At 46.6% G+C, this 23809-nt stretch overlaps 2 protein-coding genes across 3 annotated transcripts; one reads left to right on the forward strand and one right to left on the reverse strand.

The window, feature by feature from the left end:
• The first annotated feature begins 28 nt into the window (after nucleotides 1-28).
• On the forward strand, nucleotides 29-10388 carry TRIM25 (tripartite motif containing 25). Of its 2 annotated transcripts, XM_075169593.1 has the most exons (9): nucleotides 29-688; nucleotides 1844-1939; nucleotides 2863-3096; nucleotides 3585-3741; nucleotides 4361-4444; nucleotides 4839-4904; nucleotides 5590-5616; nucleotides 5981-6076; nucleotides 6764-10388. In XM_075169593.1, exons 1-9 carry the CDS (start codon nucleotides 71-73, stop codon nucleotides 7294-7296), a joined length of 1911 nt encoding a protein of 636 aa, XP_075025694.1. In that variant the 5' UTR covers nucleotides 29-70; the 3' UTR covers nucleotides 7297-10388. The 2 variants fall into 2 exon arrangements, with proteins under 2 accessions (XP_075025694.1, XP_075025695.1); XM_075169594.1 differs by lacking the exon at nucleotides 4839-4904.
• Nucleotides 10389-15995: 5607 nt separating this feature from the next.
• On the reverse strand, nucleotides 15996-22938 carry LOC142090965 (meteorin-like protein). Its single transcript, XM_075169597.1, has 4 exons — nucleotides 22835-22938; nucleotides 21442-21851; nucleotides 19796-19855; nucleotides 15996-17329 (listed from the first exon to the last, which is right to left on the reverse strand). The coding sequence occupies exons 1-4, from the start codon at nucleotides 22936-22938 to the stop codon at nucleotides 17013-17015; spliced, it is 891 nt and encodes a 296-aa protein (XP_075025698.1). The 3' UTR covers nucleotides 15996-17012.
• Between the last annotated feature and the right edge of the window lie 871 nt (nucleotides 22939-23809).

Raw genomic sequence — 23809 nt, forward strand, 5'->3', positions numbered from 1 at the left:
CGCGTAGATTCCCGGAAAGCCCCAGCCCCAGTTTCGTTTCTGGCTTCTCGGGACAGCAGCAGTCGTAGCGATGGCGGCCCTGTCCCGCTCGGTGTTGGAGCCGGGCCTGGCGGGGCTGGAGGAGGAACTGACCTGCTCCATCTGCCTCTGCCTCTTCAACAGCCCCGTGACGGTGCCCTGCGGGCACAACTTCTGCGCCTCCTGCCTGGAGCTCTCCTGGGCCGGGCTGTCGGGGAACTTCAGCTGCCCGCAGTGCCGGACCACCTTCCCGGGCCGCCCGCAGCTGCAGAAGAACACGGTGCTGTGCCGGGTGGTGGAGCAGCTCCAGGGCTGCCCCGGGGCCGGGGCCGAGGAGGAGGAGGAGGAGGAGGGGGCGGCAGGGTGCGGGGCGGAGGAGCTCCCCATCTACTGCGACAGCTGCCTGCAGGCCCCCGCCGTGCAGACCTGCCTGACCTGCACCGCCTCCTTCTGCGCCGAGCACCTGCGGCCGCACCAGGACAGCCCCGCCTTCCGCGACCACCAGCTCTGCCCGCCCCTGCGCGACCTGCAGCAGCGCAAGTGCCCGCGGCACAACAAGCTCTTCGAGTTCTTCTGCAGCGAGCACGGCAGCTGCATCTGCTCCCTCTGCCTCCTCGGGCACAAGCTGTGTCACACCAGCCCCCTGCAGCTGGCCAAAGCCAACGCCGAGGTGAGCGGCCGGGGCAGGCGGGGGCGGTCGGCTCTGCCCGGGGCTGGAGCACCCTCCGAGGGGCACCCCGGAGCTCCCCTTCGCTCCCCCCGGGCCCTGTGGGTGCCTGGGTGCTGGGGTCGTGGGCTGTGGAGTGCCGGGGGGAGGCTGGACCAAGACTTGGACTGTAAATCTCGTGCCTGGCCTTGGCAAACTGTTATCCGTCCTCCAGCGTGCGCTCGAGCACGTCTTCAGAGCCGTCCCTTGCATTTTCCTCCTCTCTCCAAGGTTGTGCTCTGAGGGTCTGGGAAGGTGCTATCGCGGGGTTGACAGCCAGCTGCTGTCTTGAGCTGGGCTGCCCGGCGAGCCCTCCCGCCTCTGCGGCTGTCGTCCCCAGCTCCGAGCCTCCTCTGCTGCTCGCGGCACGGGCTTCGCTGCCTGGCCTTACTGCAGGCTGACCAAGGGAGACATTGCTCTGCGTGTGTTCGTATGAAGCAAAGAATTACAAAAGTAGCCTAGGGAGAGCTCTAGCATGTAGATAAAAGCCAGGAGCAGGTTCTCCACAGAGCGCAGCGGAAGGAAACCTGGCCTTCGTATCTTACAGCGCAGCTGAAAATCAGAGGGTAGATACGTAAAGCATGCTTGAAAAGTTTAGGTGGCCAAACTCTCATCTGTTGGGCGAGTGTGTCTACTGCTTAGCCTCAGAAGTCCTCCCTGATTTAGCTTAGCAGCATCTTGAACTAAAGGAATAGGTAATTCACACCTGAGCAATAAAATTCTCAATTAAAACGAGAGGGGTGAACAGTAGCATTAACCTAGTGCCCAAAGTCCAACACGAGAGCAAACGTAAAGTTTACTCTTAGCACTGGGAACTGCTGTGCTGGTGAAAGCACTCAGTCCTTGCCAAAAAAGTGCGTCAGCAGCGTGCATCTTGCTATTGGGAGAGGTGGAGCTGTGGGGAGGGTGCCGGCTCCATGAGCCACATATGTGCAGGAGATTATTTTTACATCCTGTAAGGTTTAAGGAGCAGTAGGTTTTAAATTGATAGTACTAAATGCTTACAGTGGTTATTTAAAACTTTCTGTAAATACGATTCTTACTCCAGTAAGCATGACCGACTGAGAGCAGACATGGCAACTGCGTCTCAGAACTACTTTCTGATCTCTTCTGTTGCAGTCGGCGCTGAAGAAGAGACTGATGGACCTGCATAATCAGAGTGAGAAAGTCGCTCGAGCGATGAGCACTGTGAAAACAAACCAAAGCCAAGCTGCTGTAAGTGGGTAATTGTTCAAAATGCTGTCAGGTTGCTTGGCATACGCCGGCGACTGTGTGTTGTTGATGCTTGTGCTCTCGTGACAACGGCTGTAGTATTGAGATTGCATTGGCAGGAGAAGACGTTATTGGGAAGGAACAGAAAAGAGGAATTTTGGCAGAGCCAGGCAGCTCTGTGGGAGATGGGAGTGACCCAGCCACCGTGCAAGGGCTTTATACCCGCACGTGCTGACGCACCCAACCCGAAATGGGGCCCAAACCTGCCCTTTCCTGTTGCACCAGGAGTTGTGTATCTGTGCAGCCCAAGCTAAAGGATTAGTGAGCTGTAATGGCTGCACCACTGCAGAAAGTTGGGATGTCTCTTCCCCATAAATTACCACAACTAATCCTTGCTCTTAGCTGACGATCGGGATTGCTGTTTGTGCCGATGGATCGGGTACGTCTCACTTGTACCACCCTTTCTGAACCGAGTGGTAGAGACCAAGAAACTGAAAAGCTGCCGGGGTAGCACGTCTGCGCTCCTCTGGAACATCTCTCGGAGGATCAGGAATTGCTTTGTATTAACCAGAGATGCTGCATCTCGGAGGCAAAAACAGCTACAGCCGTGCAAGTGGGTGTGCGGTGTCCGAGCTGGCGGTGGCACAGCCCTGTCCCAGTGCCGGTAACCGCTAGCTGGCCCAGCCTCTGCCTGGCAGCCCCCGCAACTGGGTCTGGACACTGACAACTGGCCTGATTTCTTGGGAGTAAATGAGTTTTCTTTCCAAACTACATAGAAATACATAGCTTTTCTATTGCCTGTTTCAAGTGATTGAAGCCTACGTGTTCCTCACAGGCTTGGGTTTTTCCTGTGGTAGTAGTAAGCAATATTTTGTCCACAAACTCTTCTTTTGAAACCAGTGTCTGTCTGTTCTTGTCTGCTCCAGGAGACAGCTTCCAGAAAGAAAGATTTGATCAGAAGTGAGTTTTCAGAAACTAAAGCTTTAATTGAAGAAAGAGAAAATCAGACCTTAAAAGTAATTGCAGATGAAGAAAAAAGAGTTTGCAGTAAGTTTGATTTTATTTACGGTGTTCTGGGAAGTAAGAAGAATGAAATTCACTCTCTCAGAGATCAGATTGAGATGGCACTGACTGAAGATGATGACGTTCTGTTTTTGAAGGTAATATGTCCTTTAGATGCGAATCCAATTCTTCGTGTTTCTAGAATGCAGAATCACAAAAACCTGCTCTGGTTGTTCTACTCCAGACGCTTTCAGTCAAATGATAATGCAGTTGTGTGCAAGAATCTGCTATGAAAGGATGTACTGATAAGTACACAAGTATCAAAGAGTGCTGAAATGTGTCTGGTAACTCCCCCCAATGCAGCCTTTGCTGCAAGCGGAGGGGCCAGTGAGTGAGAGAATTCATCTCCGTGAGGTGTTGCAGCTCCATCTAGTAGATCTTTCTCACCGCTTCAGATATCAGTTGAGAATTAATGCATGTGGGTTGCTGCTGAAATTTTGCCAGGGGTTGTGTCTGACTGTAGCCTTTGCTCCTTTGAATTTGAGATGAATGCAGAAAATGCACCCCGTGTAAAGTAACTTGGTTGTATTTTTCTATGTCTGCTACACAAGGTGGTGTGCATGAGATCTTCTGGTTCTCATTTCAGAGAGCAGCAGCACTGCAACGAACGTTAACAAGAGACGCTTTTGTCCCTGTAATTGAAATGGACCAAAACTTGATACATTCCGCTTATCAATCTGCCATTAACCTTAAAGACATTGTGAAACTTGCAGTGACTCAGTGTAAGGAGAAAACAGCAGAAGGTACTGTATCACGGGGAGAATTGGCATTTTCTGCCTTGGCTTTGAGTTTAAATGAGGGCATCTTCCCCCTCCAATCCAAATATCATTAAAAAAATAGTGCAGCAAATACAGTCGGTTAATATAAACTGTCTTCCAACTTCTGTGGTCCTCCATTTCCAAACAAAAATGCTACAGTCTGAGCTAAACTAGGAGAAAAAGTGTGTCAGTGCCTCTTTAATCTATACTTGGATAAGCTGATGAGTATCGTGATACTATGCCCTTCTGGCACAGCTGAGCCTTTATTCCTTACAGTAACTTATATTTCTATTATGTAGGAGGGTTGGGTGGAGTTAGGATGTGGATTTGAGGGGAGACATAAAACGCTTTTGAGGGATAGGACTGTGGTTACCCAACTGTAAAGGTGCTGATCGTGTGAGTGTTGTAGAACAAAGCCCTATTTACCGGGTTAAGCAAAAGTATCTTTTGGACTGGGGCATGGGTATCTTCTGTGCAGGTTTTATCTCTGCCAAGTATCACTTAAGTTCTGTTCACGCTGAAAAAATAAGATTGAAAAATATCCTTGCTCATGCATTGCTGTCGCTGGCAATACAAACCATAATGTAAAATATCACCATTGCAGCAAAACCAACACCTGGGAAAACTAAGCCCCCTCCAGCAGCTCCTCCAAACAAAACCTCTGGTGGGAAAAAGCCTCCGGGACCACGTAAGTACTAAAGAACATCATCCTCTCCTAACTATGGTTTTACCATTAAATAAGAATACAAGCAGTTACCCAAGAGCTGTTTGCTCTGATTATCTGTAGCGAGCACTTTGGCCTGGGAAGGGGAGGGTGTTTGGGGCTATTTAGCGATGGGTGCCTTGTGAGCTGTAAGGCAGCAAACTGCCCAGTATGGTGGTGCGGCCCCAGTGTGCCGTGCGTCCGCAGTGGTGTCAGTGCAGGCTGTAAAGCAAAGCGGAGCCTCCCCAGCCTCTGGTTCTTGCAGGGTTTTTTTCACTTGTACTAAACATCTCTTGGCTTGTTTGATGGGTGTATTGAATCCTGCTGATGAGCTGTTCATGTTCTGGTTTTTTTCTTCCCCCACCCCCCCGCCTCAAAGAGCATACCCAGAAAGAGAAAATCGCTCACCAGACTCAAGCCACTTTGCAGGTGGAGGCGGATACCAGTAAGTGGTGATTAATAGCAGCCTTACTCAAACATTTTGCTGGCCATGTCTCGCTTACAGTCTAAGGCTGGGGTGATGGAGACAGTCTGTGTGGCGGGGGGGGCCTTTCAGTGGTGTTTTGTCCAGATGCTGGTATTAATGCGGCACTCTAGCCTGTTTGGAAGATCTTCCATATTCTCTTTTTGAAATAAATCCGATGTTAAGAAACTACTTCTGTTACTTCCACTGAGCTCTTGACACATGGTCCTTTCCATTCACAAGTCCTGGGTGTGGAGCACCCGACGGGGTCTGCTGTGGATTGCTGGAGTTGAATGAACTTGTAGCTCCTGTTGCTGCGCTAGAAGATCCGTCGTAAAACGAAAGGGAATAGTCTATGATATGCCTCATGGGAACAGGCTTATTACCCCTTGCCCTTACACGCTGCATCCTGGAGTAGAGACAAAGCTCCTTCCAGGCTTGTCACCCCGTGAAATAGGAAGCAAATAGTACGTTGTGCTTCATGTGTAGCTTTCCAGTATGGGTGTACTCGTACATGACTTCAACGTGCCGGACTGTCAGCTTTATCTACTGCTGCAGCTTCAGAAGAGCCACGACGACGGTGTTAGAGCTGGCGTGGCCTGTCAGTGGCTTTGCAGTCTCAATAGAACTCACAGTTCACTCTTTGTTTTTTTTTTTTTCTTTCCAGAGGAGAAGAAGAAACCTGTTAAAGTTGGTGAGTCCAAACTTTCAGCATACTTATTCTAATTTTCATTGACTGCTCTTAAAAAGATAAATAGATGGTCACTAGCGTTGGTGTATTAAGCACAAGTTCAACTCTTGCTCTGAGAAGGCTCTTACTAATCGCTATCAGAGCGATCAAACACCAAAAGAGGTTGCCCAGAGATCGGGGGATTTTCAAAACTTGACAAGACTGTGAGCAACCTGAGCTAATACTGAAGTTAACCCTGCGTGGAGCAGGAGGCTAAACCAGGTAACCTCCAGAGGTCCGCTCCAACCCGAGGGTGTCCGCGACTGTGTGGTAGGCATGCAGGGCTTCTTCCCAACTGGCCTAACTCTCTTTTCTTCTGCCGACACAGCACCAACCACGGGAACAGTAAACGCTGCAGCTGCCGTTGCAGCTAAAGAGCTTATTGAAAGCTTTCTGAAGAAATCCAGAGAGGAGCTTTTGCAGTGTAAGACACCCAACGTTACACTACTTAAAGATGAACTTTCTGCACTTACTGCACTGGTGTTATGTGCCCTCTGTAGTTATCTGAGAAAATTACTTTTGAGGGGGTTTAGTTAGCTTAGTAGGTTATCAACTAGTTACAAATGAAGGAAATTTTTGGAGGAAAAGGGGGCAGGAGGTTTCTAAGTGGTTCTTTTGCCAGCTGAATCAAATTTATCTTCGGTATTCATATGTCTTTATGAAGGTAAATGAAGTTTTCTCAGTAATGACTTTGGTTTCCCCCAAAATGACTGCATTAGGGTAGCCTAGAAATACGACGTAACCCACTGGATTTTTCTTTGAAATGAAATGCAGGCTTTTACGCGAGCCCGTGATGGCTTGCTTAAGGTGCTATACTAGATGGTATACATTTCGCTGCCAGATCAGCAATCCCCTTCTTCTGCCAGCATATAGTTGGGTGTTGAAGGAATCCCGTGGGGATGCGGGAAGGAAACTTGCCCTCCATTTGCCTGCTGTAACACAGAGCTGCAGCTGAACCCGGCAGCTATTGCTGTGGCCCTGGGAACTGCCTGCCCCGGGGAGGAGAGCAGAGCAGGGAGATAAACACGCATAGGAACAAGCGCCTAGGCAGGACGGTATAAATAAAAGCGCTTTGCTCTTCAGTACCTTCAGACGACTCATGTCATTGCAGATGCTGCTAACATCACGCTGGATTACAACACGGCCCATAACAAAGTGATTCTGTCTGAGAGGTATACCAGGATGTCTGTCTCGGACACCCCCCTGAGTTATAACCACCACCCGCAGCGCTTCACCGATTGTTCCCAAGTGCTGGGCTTCCAGTGCTTCAAGAGAGGCATCCACTACTGGGAGGTGGAACTGCAACAGAACAGCTTCTGCGGCATTGGCATCTGCTACGGCAGCATGGCCCGGCAGGGTCCGGAGAGCCGCCTGGGGAGGAACAGCAGTTCTTGGTGTATTGAGTGGTTTAATTCCAAAATATCATCCTGGCATAATGATGTTGAAAAGTGCTTACCCAGCGTGAAGACTACCAAGATTGGTGTGCTGCTCCACTGTGAGGGAGGGTTTGTGATTTTCATGGCTGTTGGGCAGAAGCATAACTTGATCTATAAATTCAAAACCCAGTTTACTGAAGCCTTGTACCCTGCCTTCTGGTTATTTTCCAGTGGCACTGTTCTCTCCCTCTGCCAAGCGGAACAGTAAGGTCTCGTATCTTCATTTAGTTTGCCTAAGTACTTACATATAGATAATCTGTCCTGCAGCAACTCTTTGCGTGTCTTAGTCTAAGAAGCCTCGAAGATTTTGTTTGAGATGAAAATCATTAGCTCTTCTAAGCAGTTTGGGAAATCTGCTGATTCTTTGGTCTGAATTGCTAAAGCCTTTAGATAGTGATTTAGTAAAACGTTGATGATAGTAAAAACCATGATGAAAGGTTTTGCAAAGACCTTGATTGTCTTCTAACAGCAAAGTTATGATACGAACCATTGTTAAATGTCTTCAGTAGCTGCTGTGGCTTCTGTGGTTTGCTGTAAAGGATCCTCAGAATTGATTTTCAGGTCTAAATATGTTTCACAGGTAGCAATAGCCCCTTTGAGAAAGAAACAGGAAGAATTCCTTGACAAATTCAGGTTCCAGGCTTTTAGGTAGCTCCTGGTGTTGCCTTTTTCTCTGTACACGGACTGTTGTCCACAGTCAGGATTTGCAATACACGTGTTCTCGGCGTATGGCTCCATGAGATGGTACAGAACGAACTATTAAAATCAGTAAGTTCAAGTCTTATGACGCTAAGTTATAAAAGCCAGTATGACAAATCTCATCAGAATGGAAATGCAGAGACTTTTAGAGTTGATGGATAAGAAATGGTGTCAGAATCACCAGGAAATAAATGACATGGACTCAGAGACTGGGAATACGCCAGGGAGTCTTCTGGAAGACACCCTGCAGAGCGGTAGTGTGCGCCCTGTAATAATGCAGTTTGTGGGATGAAGCATTCTGTCTCGCGTTCTGACCCAGAACATGCTTCACATCTTCACACTGAAGGCTCTTCAGTGGTTTTTTTGTGTGCTGAGGAGCTCAGGGAATGCATTTTTGGCTTGCATAGGGAGCATAAATGTGCCGTTCACTTAGAGCAGGGTCTGCTGTCGTAAAGCTTTCCCTCTTCGTGATACTCTCTGCTGGTGTATCTTTAGTTGTTCAGGGGGTAGAAACTGGATTTCCTACATGTTATTGGGCTTCTGATCTGAGGAGTCTCAAGGCAGTGTGCACAGTACGTAGAAAATGTACGGCTGCTCCTCTCTGCATGAAGCCTGCAGGCAGACAGGCGAGTCTTTTGAGACATACAGGGAATTAGCGCAAAGGAGAGCATACTCCCATTCCCGCTGGGATGGATTTTTAATTCTCCTGGTGTTCTTTGCTTTGGTATGTCTTCAGAAGCCTTCACCACGTACAGAGGAATCTGTACTTCTGCTTTTCTTTCTTACAACTTTAAAACAATCAGTAGGCAATCAAGGTACTTGGATCTTACAGTTACTGGACCTGTATCTTGTTGACGCCTCTGGAGTTACCATGCCAGCTCTTCCTTCTGGAGTAAACCACGAAGATCAGGAAAGCTCGCATGAGAGCCTTCCTGGGCTTTGGTTTGTAAAACTCCCCCTTATGGGACTGGGTGAAAGAAAACACAAAGCTACTGCGGGCAGTTTAGACGGGAATTGTTGGAAGGCTCACGGGAACCTCTGTGACTGCGTTTCACGTCAGGCAAAGTGCTTTAGAGAGAGACTTGCAGGAATTCAGGCTTGGTGTCTCGATTTTTACTTGGTTTGTAAACTCTTAGTACTTTGTCAAGGATAGTGTAAGTCTGATAAGACTCTTCCATTTCTTTGGCCAGAATAGGCTGTGGAATTGATGGTGGACCTAAAAGTGCCATGGCTGTCTCTGGGGTACCTGCGTTACCTGAAGGGTCTCAGCTTTCCAAAGCACAGCCAGCACTCAAACTAAGCAAAACATTCCACAAGGTGCAGAAGGAGGCTGTGTCCTGCCAGGAGCCAACAATGAGTGCAACCCCCCCTTTTTTTTTTTTTTCCTGCACTTCCAGTTTTTCAGCGGTGAGGGACAAGAGCAGTTTCCTCTGAGAAATCCTGTCCCTTGAGCTGCCGGGCTGTAAGGCAGCGCTGCCGATCCGCTCAGTGGGGTGCTGAAGGAGTACTCTGTCCCCTTGTTCGTGGGGAAAAGAGTGCTCCAGTGGTTTGTGCAGTGGAGGAAGTCCACACTTTCTATTGCTCGCTTCTTTACTTTAAAGGGGTGTCAATATTAACCTCTAAGTCTATGGGCTTCTTGAGCCATAGTCTGGGGTGACACTCGAGCAACGTAAAGAGCAGCTTTTATTCTGCCATGTTGGACAAGGTGGGATTCTTTAAATGCGAGAGTGGTTTATGACCAACAGTATGTGACACATAAGGTGTTCTGGATTACCACAGGCAGTGAAACAAGCCTGCCGCTGTATTCCTGATTCTCTTTTTTGTTTCTTTTCTTTTGTGCTGCGAATGACTAGGAAGGGTAGAATGAGTTTCTGTTAATTTGGAATGAAATGAGAAATGCATAACTGAATTGCTGCACTTCTGAAAACTTACTTTGGTTAGCTTCAGATATTTTGGATACATCGAAATATTGGGGTGATGTAACACTAGAAAAAATATTAGTTACAGCATGATAAAGAATGGTTGGAAAACTGCTTCAACACAACTGAAGTATTTTTACTTGGCCAGTAACTTTCAAAGCTGTACCGGTTTTAAACAAAATGTAGATACAAGCATGTGTTTTAATTATACTTCTCTTTTTAATACCATAAAGAACCCAACTTATCCAGTTTAGAAAAAGAACTAATTCTGGTGTTAATAAAGCCATGAGGATGTGGAATGATTTGCATATTAACATACAAGTGAGAGTAAATGGAGAAACACTTGCTTACTGAAAATACACCCATCTGTTTAAATTTAATCTTTTCTTCAATGAAACACATTATAAAATAGTGCAGTTAGAAAAATAAATGCTTCTGTAATTATAAACCTGTTGATTGTACTGATATATCCGCCATGTACTTCAGTATACATACTACATGTTATTTCATATAGATGTGTCAGCTAGACATCCTTGTCAGGGCAATAGACGTAGATTTTATGCCATCTGTTTTACGACTGTGCCTGTAACTGTTTTGGAAGTTGATTGTCGTCGATCTTTTCAGCTGGAAAGTGAAGGAATTGTGATATTTTGAATTCAATAAATTTCATGGTAAATCCTAACTCTAAATGTTTTGTTCTGTGCTCAAAGTTGAAGCAAGCAGTAAGGAAGGCAGAAATAAAGATGCTATAGTGTACAAATAACAGGTCGTCTACTGCGTAACTCACCGAGTTATACGAGAACTGGGGAAGAGAGAAAAGATGGAGAGCTGCACAGGCTGTGGCATTCTCTGGACTGTCAGATGCTATCCTAAATGATCTCCTTCCCCTGAGCTACGCAGCCTTTACCAGTAACGCTGCATCCTATCCAGTAAAAGAAACCAGAGACCTTTTTGGGTAAGCAAAGACATGGTCATCAGCTGGAAGAAGATGAATGACTAAGGACTCGGTCTGTGCAGTGGGATTGCTTAAAAAAGCCTTAGGTGATGTCCAGCATCTGCCAGCTTACACCTGGAAGCAGCAATGGGTGGTGATTCCTAACATCACTGAGGGAAATCAAACTAAAGGGCTTGTGGTTTGCGAGCTGCTGCCTCCCCACAGAGTGGAAAGCAGCTCAAGAGGGAGCTGCTCTGGTGGCTCAGATAGGCTTTTAAAAATCAGCCAAAACAAAAGTGCCCACAAAACAAGCTACAAATTGACTTTTCCACTTAAAGTTCTCCAAGGGAGTTAGGCTGATGAAGGTCTTGGGGAATAAACTCTGAAGAGTTCCAAGAGAGTCAGACAAGGGTATTGCTTGATCAGCAGCGGCAGGTAGTACAAAAACCAGGGAAAAAAAAACCACAAATCCTCATCTTCACTAACTGCTTGTCCCATGATGTCCCTGGGATTAAGAGGTCAACTAGGTCTGCCAGAGTTTGGCCTCCAAAGACGGACAAATGGATATTCTGAGCCTGCGTAAACTTGACAGTGACTGCAGCCTGGGTCTTGAGCAGGTACTGAAACCCGGGGGAGTCAGCTCGTTGCTCGTACGAGGTCTGTGTTCTTACTTGCTAATGTAATTTCCTCTTGATTTAGCCTGGTGATCGCTTTTTCACAGCAAAAGGAACAACAGACTTGGACTCCAAATCATACTCTCTGGGAACATACGTGAAAATGTTTATCAAGATGTTTCCTAATACTTGTTTCTCTTCCTGAAATAAAGTTGGATTTGGCTAGTGTTTAACAGACTGTGTTTCTATACCCAGTTCTCTGCCCCCCTCCCGTCTCTTCCCCCCTCCCCTCCCAATTGAGTGGCTGCTACTTCTCAAATACTCAATATATCAGTTAAAAACATGTCACGGTGTGGTCACTGTATGACTCCTATTCAAAGTTCATGTCATTTAGACTTTCATTGGCAGCTATTTTGTCCCATTAAAAAGTTCAAGACAGCAATTTGTGAATCTTGCTCAGCCAACTAGAACGGTGAAAAAAAAGGAGTGAGTTCAAAAGTCAATTAATCGTGGACTGTCAGAGTGCTCCTCACTCCGTTTTTTTCCAGGCCTTATTATGGGCTCACATCTGTCAGCCCCGTGTTTCCCAGGCTGCTATCAGATGCCGTTACATTGAAAATAATGGGTTTATTCACACCATTTATTGGACTTCGTGTGGTAGACACATTTGTATATCATTTTACGGTGTAACAATTCGATTTACATAAAATATAGGCAATTATGTGAGTCCAGCCAAAGCACGAAGGAAGGGTGGTGGGAGCCACCATTAAAATAATAAAAGCTAATGGAAAAGAGGGAGATAATTTAAGTGAAAATACCATCATGAGCAATTCTTGATCCTAAATTAGTTCAACAGAACTTTAAGGAGGCGAGTTTGTTGTATTTTATCTGTGTTTGTATTAAACTCCTTAATGTTTTTCAATGTAAGAAAAGAATTTGTACTTTTTACAGCACCTACGTTCCATTTTAAAAATCAAGTAGTTCTTACTAGAGGAAGAAAGGGTTTTTTGCTTTAGGGTTAGGTTTTTCCCCCAATTTAGAGAGTTTCCACATTTGTCTGTAAAGGAATGTTGTGCCTTAGAAGCCTGATCCTGCAAATCCTACTTTTATTCTCCTGACTGCAACAAGGTAATTCGTGTACGGTTCCATTTATACGAAGTCGAAAACAAAGTTTTACACCAAATTGGCAGCAACACTTTTCAATGAAGTGTAACGGTTTCTCTTCTGGAGTCAGGAATATCAGTCTTGCAAAAGAAAACCTCCTGGGATGCAAGTCAAGCGTTCATTTCGCGTGGAACTGATACTCAAGCAGCTTGGCTATCCTTAATCTTGGCACTGTAACAGCTAAGGACGCTGCAGTTTTGCTGTAGCTCCCCAAGCCCACAGCGAAGCGGGCTCTTGCTCCGTGGCACGCTGTAACGATTGGTCTGACGGCAGACCTGGAGCCCCTACGTTCCCTGTTGGCCCCCGATTCATTTCAGGTGCTCGCCTGTGGATGACAGTGAGAGTGTTCCTTTAGCTAGTGAGATCTGATTTCCCTGAGGACAGAGCAATGGCTCTCTCAACCATTACTAGGATTATATCCTGAGAGACAATTATAAATATGCTAAGTATGACTGTACTAATTACAGGAGCATGAATTACATATCTCTAAGTTATCACTGCAGCATACTGAAACCAAAACTCATCACTTTGAGATGAAGAAAAGCATTTAGAAAAACTGTAAATATTCTTATCTCTGACTCTCCAGGACTATTTTGGAAGCCTTGCTAGACTTCAACAGAATGAGATCAAGACCATTAAAAGGGAGAAAAAATAGGCTCTTGGTCAAGGACAGAAAAAGAGAAAAAATTATTCCCCTTCCGATGTTGAAGTTGAACATACAAATCTCTGCAGAATGAGCTTCTAGGAGAGGTGTTAAAACATGGGCGCTCTCACTGACAGCAGAAGGTGTTAGATCCTTGAGTCAGCGGCAAAGCTCAGCGTAAACCCCCGATTTCGAGACTTTGGCACACATCTCCTATGCCTTCCCGCTAGAACTCTCAGGGTCTCCGAAAGCCACAACTTTGCCATTTCATACCGTGACAGAAGACTTATCGTCCTACTTTGTTATACAAACAGGGTTCTTATCCTTTTGTTTGAGACAAAATATTTTCGGCGAAAAATATTGAAACATTTACCTTGAAAATAATAATAGAATTGGAGAAAAGGAGTGAATGAGTCAAACCTCTAACAAAGGGAATAAGCCTGTATTCACGTAATTAATTTCCTACAGAACGGTGTGTTGAAAATTCAGTGCATTTGAAACGGAAAAGGCAAAAGGCAAGGTAGACATGAGGACAAGACCAGCTACATTCAAAAAGGGCCAAATCCTCATCCAAATCAGTCAAGACGACTTAGCCCGCAGTGTCTATCCACAAACCTTTACTTCATGGTCATTCAAAGACTCATTAGAGATTCTTGCGGCTCTTTTGTCTTTCAGTGAATGGGGGAAACATCCTGTCCCTCTTTCGATTCTCTATCTCCACATCAGGCACAAGTCCAGCAAAGAACAAATGATTAAGTGCACGAAGGGCCCGGCTGCTTTATGAAATGTTACAGATCAGAAGGATTAGGGAAAAGGCTTCGCTTCCTTCCTGGAAGGGGCTGAAAGACTTAAGGTTGCAGTGCCGAAGGGGAACATGTTCAACATGCTTTCCTCACTAGAGATAATTCACTGGGTTAAATTCAACCACAGTAAAGAACGAGGATCCCTCGTTTGCCTGCGGTTGTTCACAAATGTGTTTTGACTCTAACTTAGGTCCCCCCTTCCCATACCAGCTCTAGCTCAAATCTTAAAGTTGGCACTAATGAGGGCTGGCACCCAAATTCCACCAAGAATTCTCTCTCACTGCCTCAACTCTCCATATGTGAAACACAGTATTTAACCCCTTCTGACCCAATTTTCCTGTATCAGAGTTGGAGAAATGGATCCCCAAAGACTGAAAAAAAAATAAACCCCATGAAGATGAACATGAAGATGCTTTTGGCATCCTTACTTTGGTTTTAGGTACCTGTTGCCTGATTACATGAACCACTGTGCTTTTGTAAGGCTGCCTGGCCCTATTTACCCATCTTGAAAGGAGGAAAATCCACAGAATTTTTGAGAAACAATTGAATGAAGAGTTTGTTTAGTGCCATAAAAGATGCTTTCCCTTCTATACGGTTCTTGAACATAGAACGACAAACTCCTGGGATGTGGAACCTCCTGTAACAGATCTCTAGAACCGTACTGATTATGTCTCCTTTAGGATGTCTAGGACTCTTTTGGAAGGTTTTATCATCTACAGAGAGAACAAGCAACAGAACAGATCTTACATGGAAGATTGCTGCTTTACAGAAGGTGCTGACTCTAACCATTAAGCAAGAATTATGGTCAGCTGTAGCTTAAACTCCTTGTTGCTGTTCTCCACCTCTGTTACTGCCAGTCCACCTTTCTATCTTTATAAATTGGCTTCATTTTGCTGGTTTGAATGCTTCATGCCCTCAGTACAGTTGGTCTCTGCCCGCTCTTTTGCAAGGGGGGCAAATAAAGCAGTGTGGGTGAGCTCGGGATACATTCCGTGACATATAAATTGAAGCAGTGGGCATTACAAACTGCTTGCATAATATGTTTTGTCTCTCTCTGTTCGACCTCTTGTTGTCTAAAATGAGCACATAAATGCAACCGTTGGCTCCTATTGTACATAAACTAACACAGCCAGTGCAAGGAAAATTATTCCCCTTTAGCTTTTATTCTACCGTGGCTAAAGAAAGGACTCTGTGTTCAGTTAGAAACTATGCGAGGTAAGATGCCAAGGGAAGAAACATTGCTTGCTGCCCTCAAAACTACGTACTTGGAAAACCGCAATATCACCCCAGGCTGACAGAGCTCAAGACACCGGGAGACGAAATTAAAATGCCCTGACCTAACCACAGTGAGAATGGCTGTCCACCTGGTCACACTAATAAAGTCACCGAAATGAAAGAGTGTATGACCTGATCTTACGGGACTCTTCCACTACTTTTTGCTCTTCCACAGATTCAAATTTTCCATCTTATCCCAACGGAAACGCTGGCTGCTTTGCCCCACTCTTACTCACGTCTGTATCTAAACATCCTCAGTCTTGAGTTGGAAGAAATTTGGACCAAATGTAAACAGCAGTAGCACTACTGATTTTAGCACAGCAGAACTTTTTTCGAGTGTGGGCACTTTCTACATTACATGTTTTCCCCAGAAAAGTCAGAATATTTGTTTAAAATCTGAAACAAATGAAAACAAAAAGATTTTCTCCAAAAAAGCTTTTTACCCCACCACTTGGAAACATTCAGGTACCTCTAATAGTTACTGGTACCATGATAGTAATCTCAACTCTATGCAATATAGGGAGATTACAGTCAGATAGAATTAATATATCCAACACCCATGATCTCTAATAAGCTCTTCATTGTTCTCACTGATTGCAAGGATTTCAGGTCGCTCACTGCACGGCTGACAAGCCCGCAGAGCTGTGGATAGATCACCAGACCACATGTGTTTTTAAGTACGTTGTTTCACTTCACACTGGGTCAATTTTAGTTTTTCAACCACTCATTCACTAAACTACTTATTTGCTTTAAAAAGAACACATTTCAAAGGGATGACGCTCTATGAAAGCAAATATTATGACATTAATGCTGTAAGAAATGGCTAAGACGCCTTTAAAAGGCAAACCCCCCCCCAAGTTTGACATATACAAATATACAAAACAAGAACTGCAGTACCTCTGATCTATACTAAAAGACCATATTTTATCTCCTATTTACAGTGCAAACACCAACCAAAGAAGAGTACTCCATTTAAAATCTCAAACGTAGCATCGATCTCCAGCTCTCAAACCCCACGTGCTCAGATACCCCCGTGCACCCCCCGATACTTCACCACAGCCAGTTCGCTCAGCTCTTTCCTGCACCGCACACCAACCAGAGCTGGTGGTGGCCCAGTACCGGGAACACCAAGAATTACGTTCTCATGCAGGCAACGCTACAACCAAAACTTCTGATCATTTCAAGGCATTTCCCAAAGACCTCTTCCCATCTGGTAGTGATACAGCGATAGTGTTCCTGTCAGCCAAAGCGCAGCGTCCTGTTTGCATGAGGAGCAAAGTCAGACGCCGTCAAGTGTGCAGAAATCCACAGAGCGCTGCAGAATTACATCAGCTGTGATTTTGCCCCAGAGGGTTAGTTAATCTCTCTGCTAACGTACAGGAGGCAAAAACCGTGGCAAAACTGCCAATTGCCTGAAGGTTTAGTAACTATGGCTAAGGCTAGAGTTAGCATTCTTTAAAAAAACAAAAACAAAAAAGGAGCCATTCGGAGGGGAAAACAAGTAGAGACGGGGGAGGAGAAAAAAAAAAAAAAAGCACATACTATGTACACAGAGCAAAAGATGTTAGACGGAATTTTGTAATACTGAGCACAAGCTGCTTTCTAACCACAAAAAAAGACAACATTTTCAAAATCCAGAGGTTTTTTTTGAGGCAAAGAAAAGGTGAATAGGGAGAAACTAATGCAACTAATGCAAATGTGGATTAAAAGTCAGAGTTCGCAGGGCTCACGGAGCCATTATCTTCAGGAAATCCTCCAGGCCCCAGTTTTGGTGAAATTGGTAGCTTCAGTCCTTGGTTTTAACTCTACTTCAGACTCAGTATCCAAAAACCGGGCTGAAATTTTTCAACTCTCAACTCCAGCGTCACTCGGGTCAGTTGAGCTGGAACTCACAGGGGTTGGCTCCTCTCTCCCTGGCAGCCCGGTAAACGACCATGAAATCTTTAAAGCGAGGAGCACAGCCCAACCAAGCTTCACCAAAATGTTCATTTCCAGTGAAAAGGAAATCTCCACCTCCCTTCTTCACCTTGCATCGTAGCAGGGTTCGTATAGGGCCTCGCCATTCCCCACTCGCTTCATCCTGCTGGAAAATTCTGTTTTTCTGTCTGTAGACTTTCTGGACGCCGACATCAACCTGTGACACGTGGTTCTCTGAATCGTGGGAAACATTTCGGATGGATCCTTTCACCACTAGATGTGAAGAAGACAGGAGTTGGTTACGGAGCAGCAGGTAAGTAGTTCAGGGGCTAGGAGCTGACTGAATGAAATAACTGGAGAAACGCATTTGTTGTGCACTTTGTACGCCTACCACCTACGGGTGGACACATTTCTGAGCTTACATTGCAGAGCTTTCCTCCTTTACACGGAGGATCCCTACACAAACAGTGCTACGTGCTTGGAAGCATGTTTTCGGACTGCTCAAATCAGCTACATCTGAGGAAAAAGCATATCACTTGCCTGATAATGCAAAGCAGCAGTAAAGGATAAAAAAGCACGTGAAAAGAGGTCAGCTCGGGGATTCGGTTTTGTCAGTCTATGTTCCGAGACAATGACTGTCACAGGCCACCTCCTTCCTGTCTCCACGGGACTCTGAAGTTTTTCCTTTGACAGCAGTAACAGAGGTTGATCCAAGAAGAATTAGAATATGATTTGATTGGAAAAAATAGGAGCTTGTTAAACGTTTTAAATTTAAAGGTTTGAGATTTTTTTTTCCCATCAAAAGACACTTTGGGAGTTGATGAACAACACGCAGGACTCTTAAAGTGGCTTTATTTGAAGTCTTTTTTAAAAATCACATAGCATACACGTACCGCCTTCTTCCAAAATGATCCTAGCTGTTTTCTGGGAACAAAAACATAATAAACCATAGTCTTTCTGGCTGAAAGCATCCTTTGCATCAGCCGTGCATCCCACCTGACAGGTGTTTGCTGTCCTCAAGCCATCTCTCTCATTCTCACCACTCCCACTTTTCACAGCAATCAATTATTCTTCTATTAACTAAATGAATTTCAACCCCATACCGGAGAAGGCTCAGAAAGAATCATGCCACCGTTTGAGCCAAGAGCTCTCGAGACAATGAGAGGTTACCAACGCAACGGGAACATCACCGTGCTCCTGCCACAAAACTCTTTCATTCAGGTACAGAGAACTCAACAACCCGAAAGGCAGAAAAAGCTTATTTCTGAAGTTTCCAAGAGCTTCCTCATCTAATTCAATTTCCAAGGGAATCCGGAGTTTTGTGTAACAGATGCCTCTGCTCTCCGCCTCCCTCTTTGTGTGATCATTTTTAATCAGATGCAGTCAAGTCTATTGACAAGCCATAATGCTCCACGTTGCTCCCGCGCTGCTCAGGGCCCAGCGACTGAAGACTCCGTCTTAAGGGTAACTATAAAGCCCCTATTCACCTCCCAGTGCCATCTAGACTTTCCTTAGCAGCTATTTTCTCTAATCAAAAAAGTTGACGGTAGCGATTTGTGAGCTTATTTACGGCCTGGCTTCCCTGCCCTAGAGTCAGCTCCAAGGGCTGTTTCTTCTGGTCCGTGACTGCTGTAAGTGTGGGTGCCCCCGTTCTGTGCCGGGGCCCCCCACGGTCAGTCTCTGGGCTTTCAGGCGGTGCAGAGGGAGAGCGCCTTGCATGGGAACTGATAACTTCATCCAGCGGAAACAATGGGCTGGATTGCGTCAATTAATTTAGAAGAAGAAGAAAAATTACCAGCTAAGGAGCACTCTAAGGGAAGCACGCTCCACACTCTGTATTAGCACAATGATGTTGGCGTTCGATTTTATCAGTAGCCTTGAAGCATGGCAACCCCTAGTAGGAAAGCAGTAATCTGCTTTTTTAAACATTTAATAGGGGTAAATATAGTTCATAGTTTTATTTCTTTACATAGGTACATTTACAGCAATATAATTGTGGCCATGTGGAGAGGCAGCTCTACAGCTTTAGCTATTGGACATAATCAAAGAGGTATAAATTTTCATGTGCAAAACTATGGGAATAAAATGAACAAATCATGATCGAGAGAAAAAGAAAAAAAAATCATATTGCATTATTAAATAGAGAAAATGGAAAAAGCTTTTAATGTACTATTGAATAAGTATTTCTTACCTTATGGATATCTTATCTTACGTTTTCCATAAGGCATGAAACCTAACCAGGATGTCACTGAAGGAAGTTTAAATCACCTGAAATCCTCAGCTAAGTTACAAACAACTCACTACCTCTGTGGAAAAAGAACTAGGAATAGGAAGTGTGCAAATCGTGAGGGAAGGGAGAAGGCACATTCATCATCGGCGGGGGGGGAGCGGATGAAGGGAATAAAAAGGAACATACCAAGCACGTATCACCTGTGTGTATGTGTGTCTACACGCATGTGACTCTGCTACGTGTGAGAGCTGGCAGCGCACTCGTGAGAATTACTTTCAGTTCAGTTTTAGATCGTAACCTTTCTGCCTGCAGGAAGTGAGGACCTTGAAAGACAGCTTCTCCCTTCTAGGTTTCATTTTCTCCCCCCATTCAAATTCTTTTTCACACAGCTAGTTTTTTTTCTTGGCTCAGAGAGCACAGTCATGCCGTTACTTTAAGAAAAGAAGCAAATAAATCCAAATAATCAATGCATAATTAAAGGCAGAATGACTTCCCTTTAGTCAGCTTACCAAAATCACTGCTGCAAATGGCCATAAGAAGTTCCACGTTGTCACAAGGACGACACATAGCTAGAAAAAAAGAAGAGTTAGTTACTTATACTACTATACTATGTCCCCATAAAGGACTGGTGAATTACCAGAGGAAATGGGGCAGAACTACTACCTTAAAGAGCATTATGATCAGATGCAAACCGAAATTCTTGTTATGCAAATACAGCCGAAGCAAAGAAATCAGCACAGAGGATTTGTAAGCAACAACAGGGCCTGACAGCATATAATCCCTTTAAAAACTGATGAAGCATGCAAAAATAGAGCAGAAAACACAGCACCTGGCACATACCTATCCTCTATCATTTTTCAACCTTTTCAAATTTGGTTCTGTTTTGGCAGAAAGAGGGGAAGATCCTCCTACATTACTTCTGGATTACAAAAGACAAGAATAAAGACAAGTATCTGTGTGTGTGCTGGGAGCTACGGTGACTTCAGACAACGTGCAGCTCCACAGCCAGGGAACACTCCGGTATTGCCTACTGAAACGGTAGTAATCCAGCATGGATGTGGTTGAATTTTATTCCAAGTGTGGGCTAGCAGCATAAGTCATTCCATATGTTAGTGATAAACGAAAACACCCCATGCCACATCTGGTCGTAGGGTTCATTGAGTCAATCGGGCTCTGTTCCCCCATAAATGTAATTTGTTATCCACACCCTTGGTATCTGCCCTCTTTGTTACCAAAAGCTCCCGTCTTGAGTACTGGGCAATCAGGCCAGTGATCCTATTCAGCACTTCCTAAAATAAGCACATTCCCTGAGTTAATGCCATGAAGCTCCAGCAAACAGCAAAGCCAGGCAAAGTGGCACAGATTAACGAAGAGGAGAGGACAACTCAAAAGTACTATAGCTGCTCTTTTTTTTTTAACCTCTCTGCTCTAAGGGCAGCTTCTTGCCATTGCATCATGGCTTGAATACTCCCCTTTTTAACAGGCGGTTTGCCCAGGGTATCCTTTATTGGGGCAGCAGGGATATAACGGCAGCAGTAGGTGGGTCCTGATTTTTCAGAACTGGGATGGAAAAGAGCCCTCCTCAACCTCAGCGCTCCTTGGATACATAAGTGGCAGGGGGGGATAAGCATTATTAGGTGTAGGATTATGTTGGTGTAAGAATAGGAAAGCAAGGTAAATGAAGTTTCAAGCAATTTAGATGGCTAATCCAGTTCTCAAAAGGTCAGTCTAATTTCCAGCGACTGTCTTGAGGCCTTGGGTTCCTGATGAATTTAAATCCCTTCTGAACACGGGATTTAGACTCCTAAAACCCACTCAGGTGTTCCCAATGATGGTACTGCCAGGAGCTGGGGACACCCATGATCACAATGCACACATCCAGGACCAAGCTGGCTGCTAATGGAGAGACAGAGCTTCTCTTTCTATTGCAGCGTTCCCTCCCGTGCCTACAGGATGCCCCCCACGGTGGAGATCTGAAAACAAACCGCACCCGCCAAACGGTCGGCGAGCTGGCAGAAGGACCTCCCTTGCAATGACAATCCCTCAGCCCAAACCAGCTTCCGTCACTAGGGACGCGCTGGCGAGGTCAATGGATATCGGATGCCACCTTGGATCTGCCCCAACAGCCGAGCCCCGAGGCTGGCCCTGCTCTTACCTTCGACCAGTGCCATCTTTTTGAAGTCGGGGCCAGCAGCGCTCTGGTTGCTCAGCAGCTCATACTGGAAGCTGGCCGTCCGGCGGCTGATGTCCCTCTGCGGACTGGCCTGCAGGAAGAGGGCCACTCGTTGCGGTGTGTGGGCACTGAAGCAAGACACGTGGTGGGGTTGAGCCCCTTCTGCCTCGCTTACCACCAGATGCAGCTGCCCAGCACGTTCCACATAGATGCTGGCACCCTGGAAGTCACTGGCGGGCTTGATGCAGACAGTGGTGTGCTGGGTACTGGAGAGGTTGGGCTCCAGAACGACACGCAGGGCTCGTGCTGGGTACATCCATTCCAGGGAGCCCTCGGTGCAGCGCAGATGGACCTGCTCCACCGCACGGGAACGGGGCTCCCAGCTCAAACCGCTGCCAAGACAATACCATCAGTCCGTCACTAACGATACCCACAGCACGGGCAGAACAGCCCAGCAGTTGCTGCCACGCTGGCTGCCCAGAGATCCAGGTCCTACTCCCAACTCTGACTCCATCCTAACGACTCTTAAGTTAACTTCCTCCAGCTGGGCTCCTTCCCTCCCTCCCCTCTGACCAGGGCTGCAGAGCCACGGGGAGGGGAGGGGGATTGCTCACACCTGGTGCTGCACCAGGGTGCATGGAAAGGAGCCTCAGCCCCTTTTGCCCACCTGCAAATCCATGCTTGGATGCCTGCAGCATCCAGAAAAATGACAGAGGGCAACTTCTCTCTGCTAAACAGCAACAAAAACTTTCTGTGTGGTAGGACTGGCCGATGCTCCGGAAAATCCCACCTGTAGGCAGGTAGGAGCGAGAGCCATTGACTTGCAGTAGGAGCTGCACAATGAGTGCTGATGTTACATCTGAAAAATAAGGTTTAAAAGCCTAAATTTTCAAAATTATTTTCAATGCTTCTGATAAGAATTCATCATGAAAACCTTCCTAATCAGAGCAGGCTGTGCTGACCCTGCTTCTGAGCTCTTGCTCGAGCCGGTGCAATTTCATTGCTTTCAGAAAAGTTACTTTTGCGTATGTCACTTGTGAAAATCAAACCCGTAAGAGCAGAATTAGTTGAAAGGAAAAGACAACAAAATGCTGCAGAAAGGGATATAGTTTTTGAGAACGCTTTGTTGTGTTCTTTCCTGTCAAAGTTACAAAAGAAAACCCGCCAGCAAGGCAGAGCTGCCGCCCTCCTCGGCTGGACCCGGCTGCTCCCTCTCCGTACGCGACGGGTGAGACCCCAGGGAGCCGCCGGCCCCGGGGAACAGGACGGGTCGGGCCCGGTGCCCGCCGGCCCCGGGGAACAGGACGGGTCGGGCCCGGTGCCCGCCGGCCCCTCGGAGCCCCCGGTTCAGCGGAGCCCCCGGCCTTGCCCCTACCTGCCCCTCCAGCTGCAGTGGTCGGCAGCGCCCGGCCGCTGCCCGCCGCCCGCCAGCAGCAGCAGGACGGCCAGGAGGCCGGGCGAGCCCCGCGCCGCGGCCATGCCGGGCCCGGCCGGCACAGAGCCGCCGCGGCCGGGCTGTAAGGGCCGCCGGGGCCCGGCCGCCGCCCCCAGGTCGCGCTGCGAGCGGCACCGGGCGACCGCGGGTCCCCGCCCGCGCGGGGCTCGGCAGTGCCGCGGGAAGGACCCACCCCTCCGGGAGGCGGGGGACGATGTCGCGACAGCGATGCTTTGCCATCACGATCGCCGCGTCTCTGTTTTCTTACCACTTTCTACATCACAGGGGGCCAGGCAGCCTCCCCTTGTCTTTAAAATACTTAAAAGTGATTAATAACAGTTTCTCATTGCAGTTCAGGAACAAAAAGTCGTGTCAGCATAATCAAAGCAAACATCGAATGACGGATGGAAATTCAATAGTTTTAACTCTTGCTTTCATGAGTACCTTTCAGGGGTCCGTGCACAAGAAAGCACAAGGGCCTGCAATTATCATGCTAAACGCCAGGCTGTGCCTGCCACTAATTAGATTTCTATATGCATTGCCCTTTCCATATTTTCAATGAACGACATGGGGAGCTGCTCTTTTGCAGGTCTGAGAGAGCGAGGCTCTTTTCTGCAGCTCTTAAGCGTGGAATTGGGATTTTGCAGCAGGCTGGGGACAATGGCCCTCGGCGCTGCTGGGTGGCACATGCCAAGATCTGCACGGCATTGTTCCCCGCTCAGCGCGACGGTGCCCGTGGTCACCAGGACCCTCTGGCCATCTGTTACCTTGTGGTTAGCAGCGTGTTCTCACATTGCCTACAGATGCCCAAGGAAAGAAGCAGAGTTTGTCCGTTGCGCTTCTGCAATTAGGGCTTTTCCTTAAGAGGAAAATGTATTTGCTAGAGGAGATATCCTGAAATCAGAATCTTAGCCC

The sequence above is a fragment of the Calonectris borealis genome, chromosome 20 (genome assembly GCF_964195595.1).
Source record: "Calonectris borealis chromosome 20, bCalBor7.hap1.2, whole genome shotgun sequence".
Lineage (NCBI taxonomy): Eukaryota > Metazoa > Chordata > Aves > Procellariiformes > Procellariidae > Calonectris > Calonectris borealis.

Bases quoted from the DNA above. Each gene is read 5' to 3' on its own strand.
- TRIM25 (XM_075169593.1), top strand. From the start codon at position 71: ATGGCGGCCCTGTCCCGCTCGGTGTTGGAGCCGGGCCTGGCGGGGCTG. The intron at 3,097-3,584 runs GTAATATGTCCT...TTCTCATTTCAG, and splicing joins ATGACGTTCTGTTTTTGAAG to AGAGCAGCAGCACTGCAACG. The intron at 4,905-5,589 runs GTAAGTGGTGAT...TTTTCTTTCCAG, and splicing joins GCAGGTGGAGGCGGATACCA to AGGAGAAGAAGAAACCTGTT.
- LOC142090965 (XM_075169597.1), bottom strand. From the start codon at position 22,938: ATGGCCGCGGCGCGGGGCTCGCCCGGCCTCCTGGCCGTCCTGCTGCTG. The intron at 19,856-21,441 runs GTAAGAGCAGGG...CTTTTTTTCTAG, and splicing joins AAAGATGGCACTGGTCGAAG to CTATGTGTCGTCCTTGTGAC. The intron at 17,330-19,795 runs GTAAGCTGACTA...CTTCACATCTAG, and splicing joins CATTTGCAGCAGTGATTTTG to TGGTGAAAGGATCCATCCGA.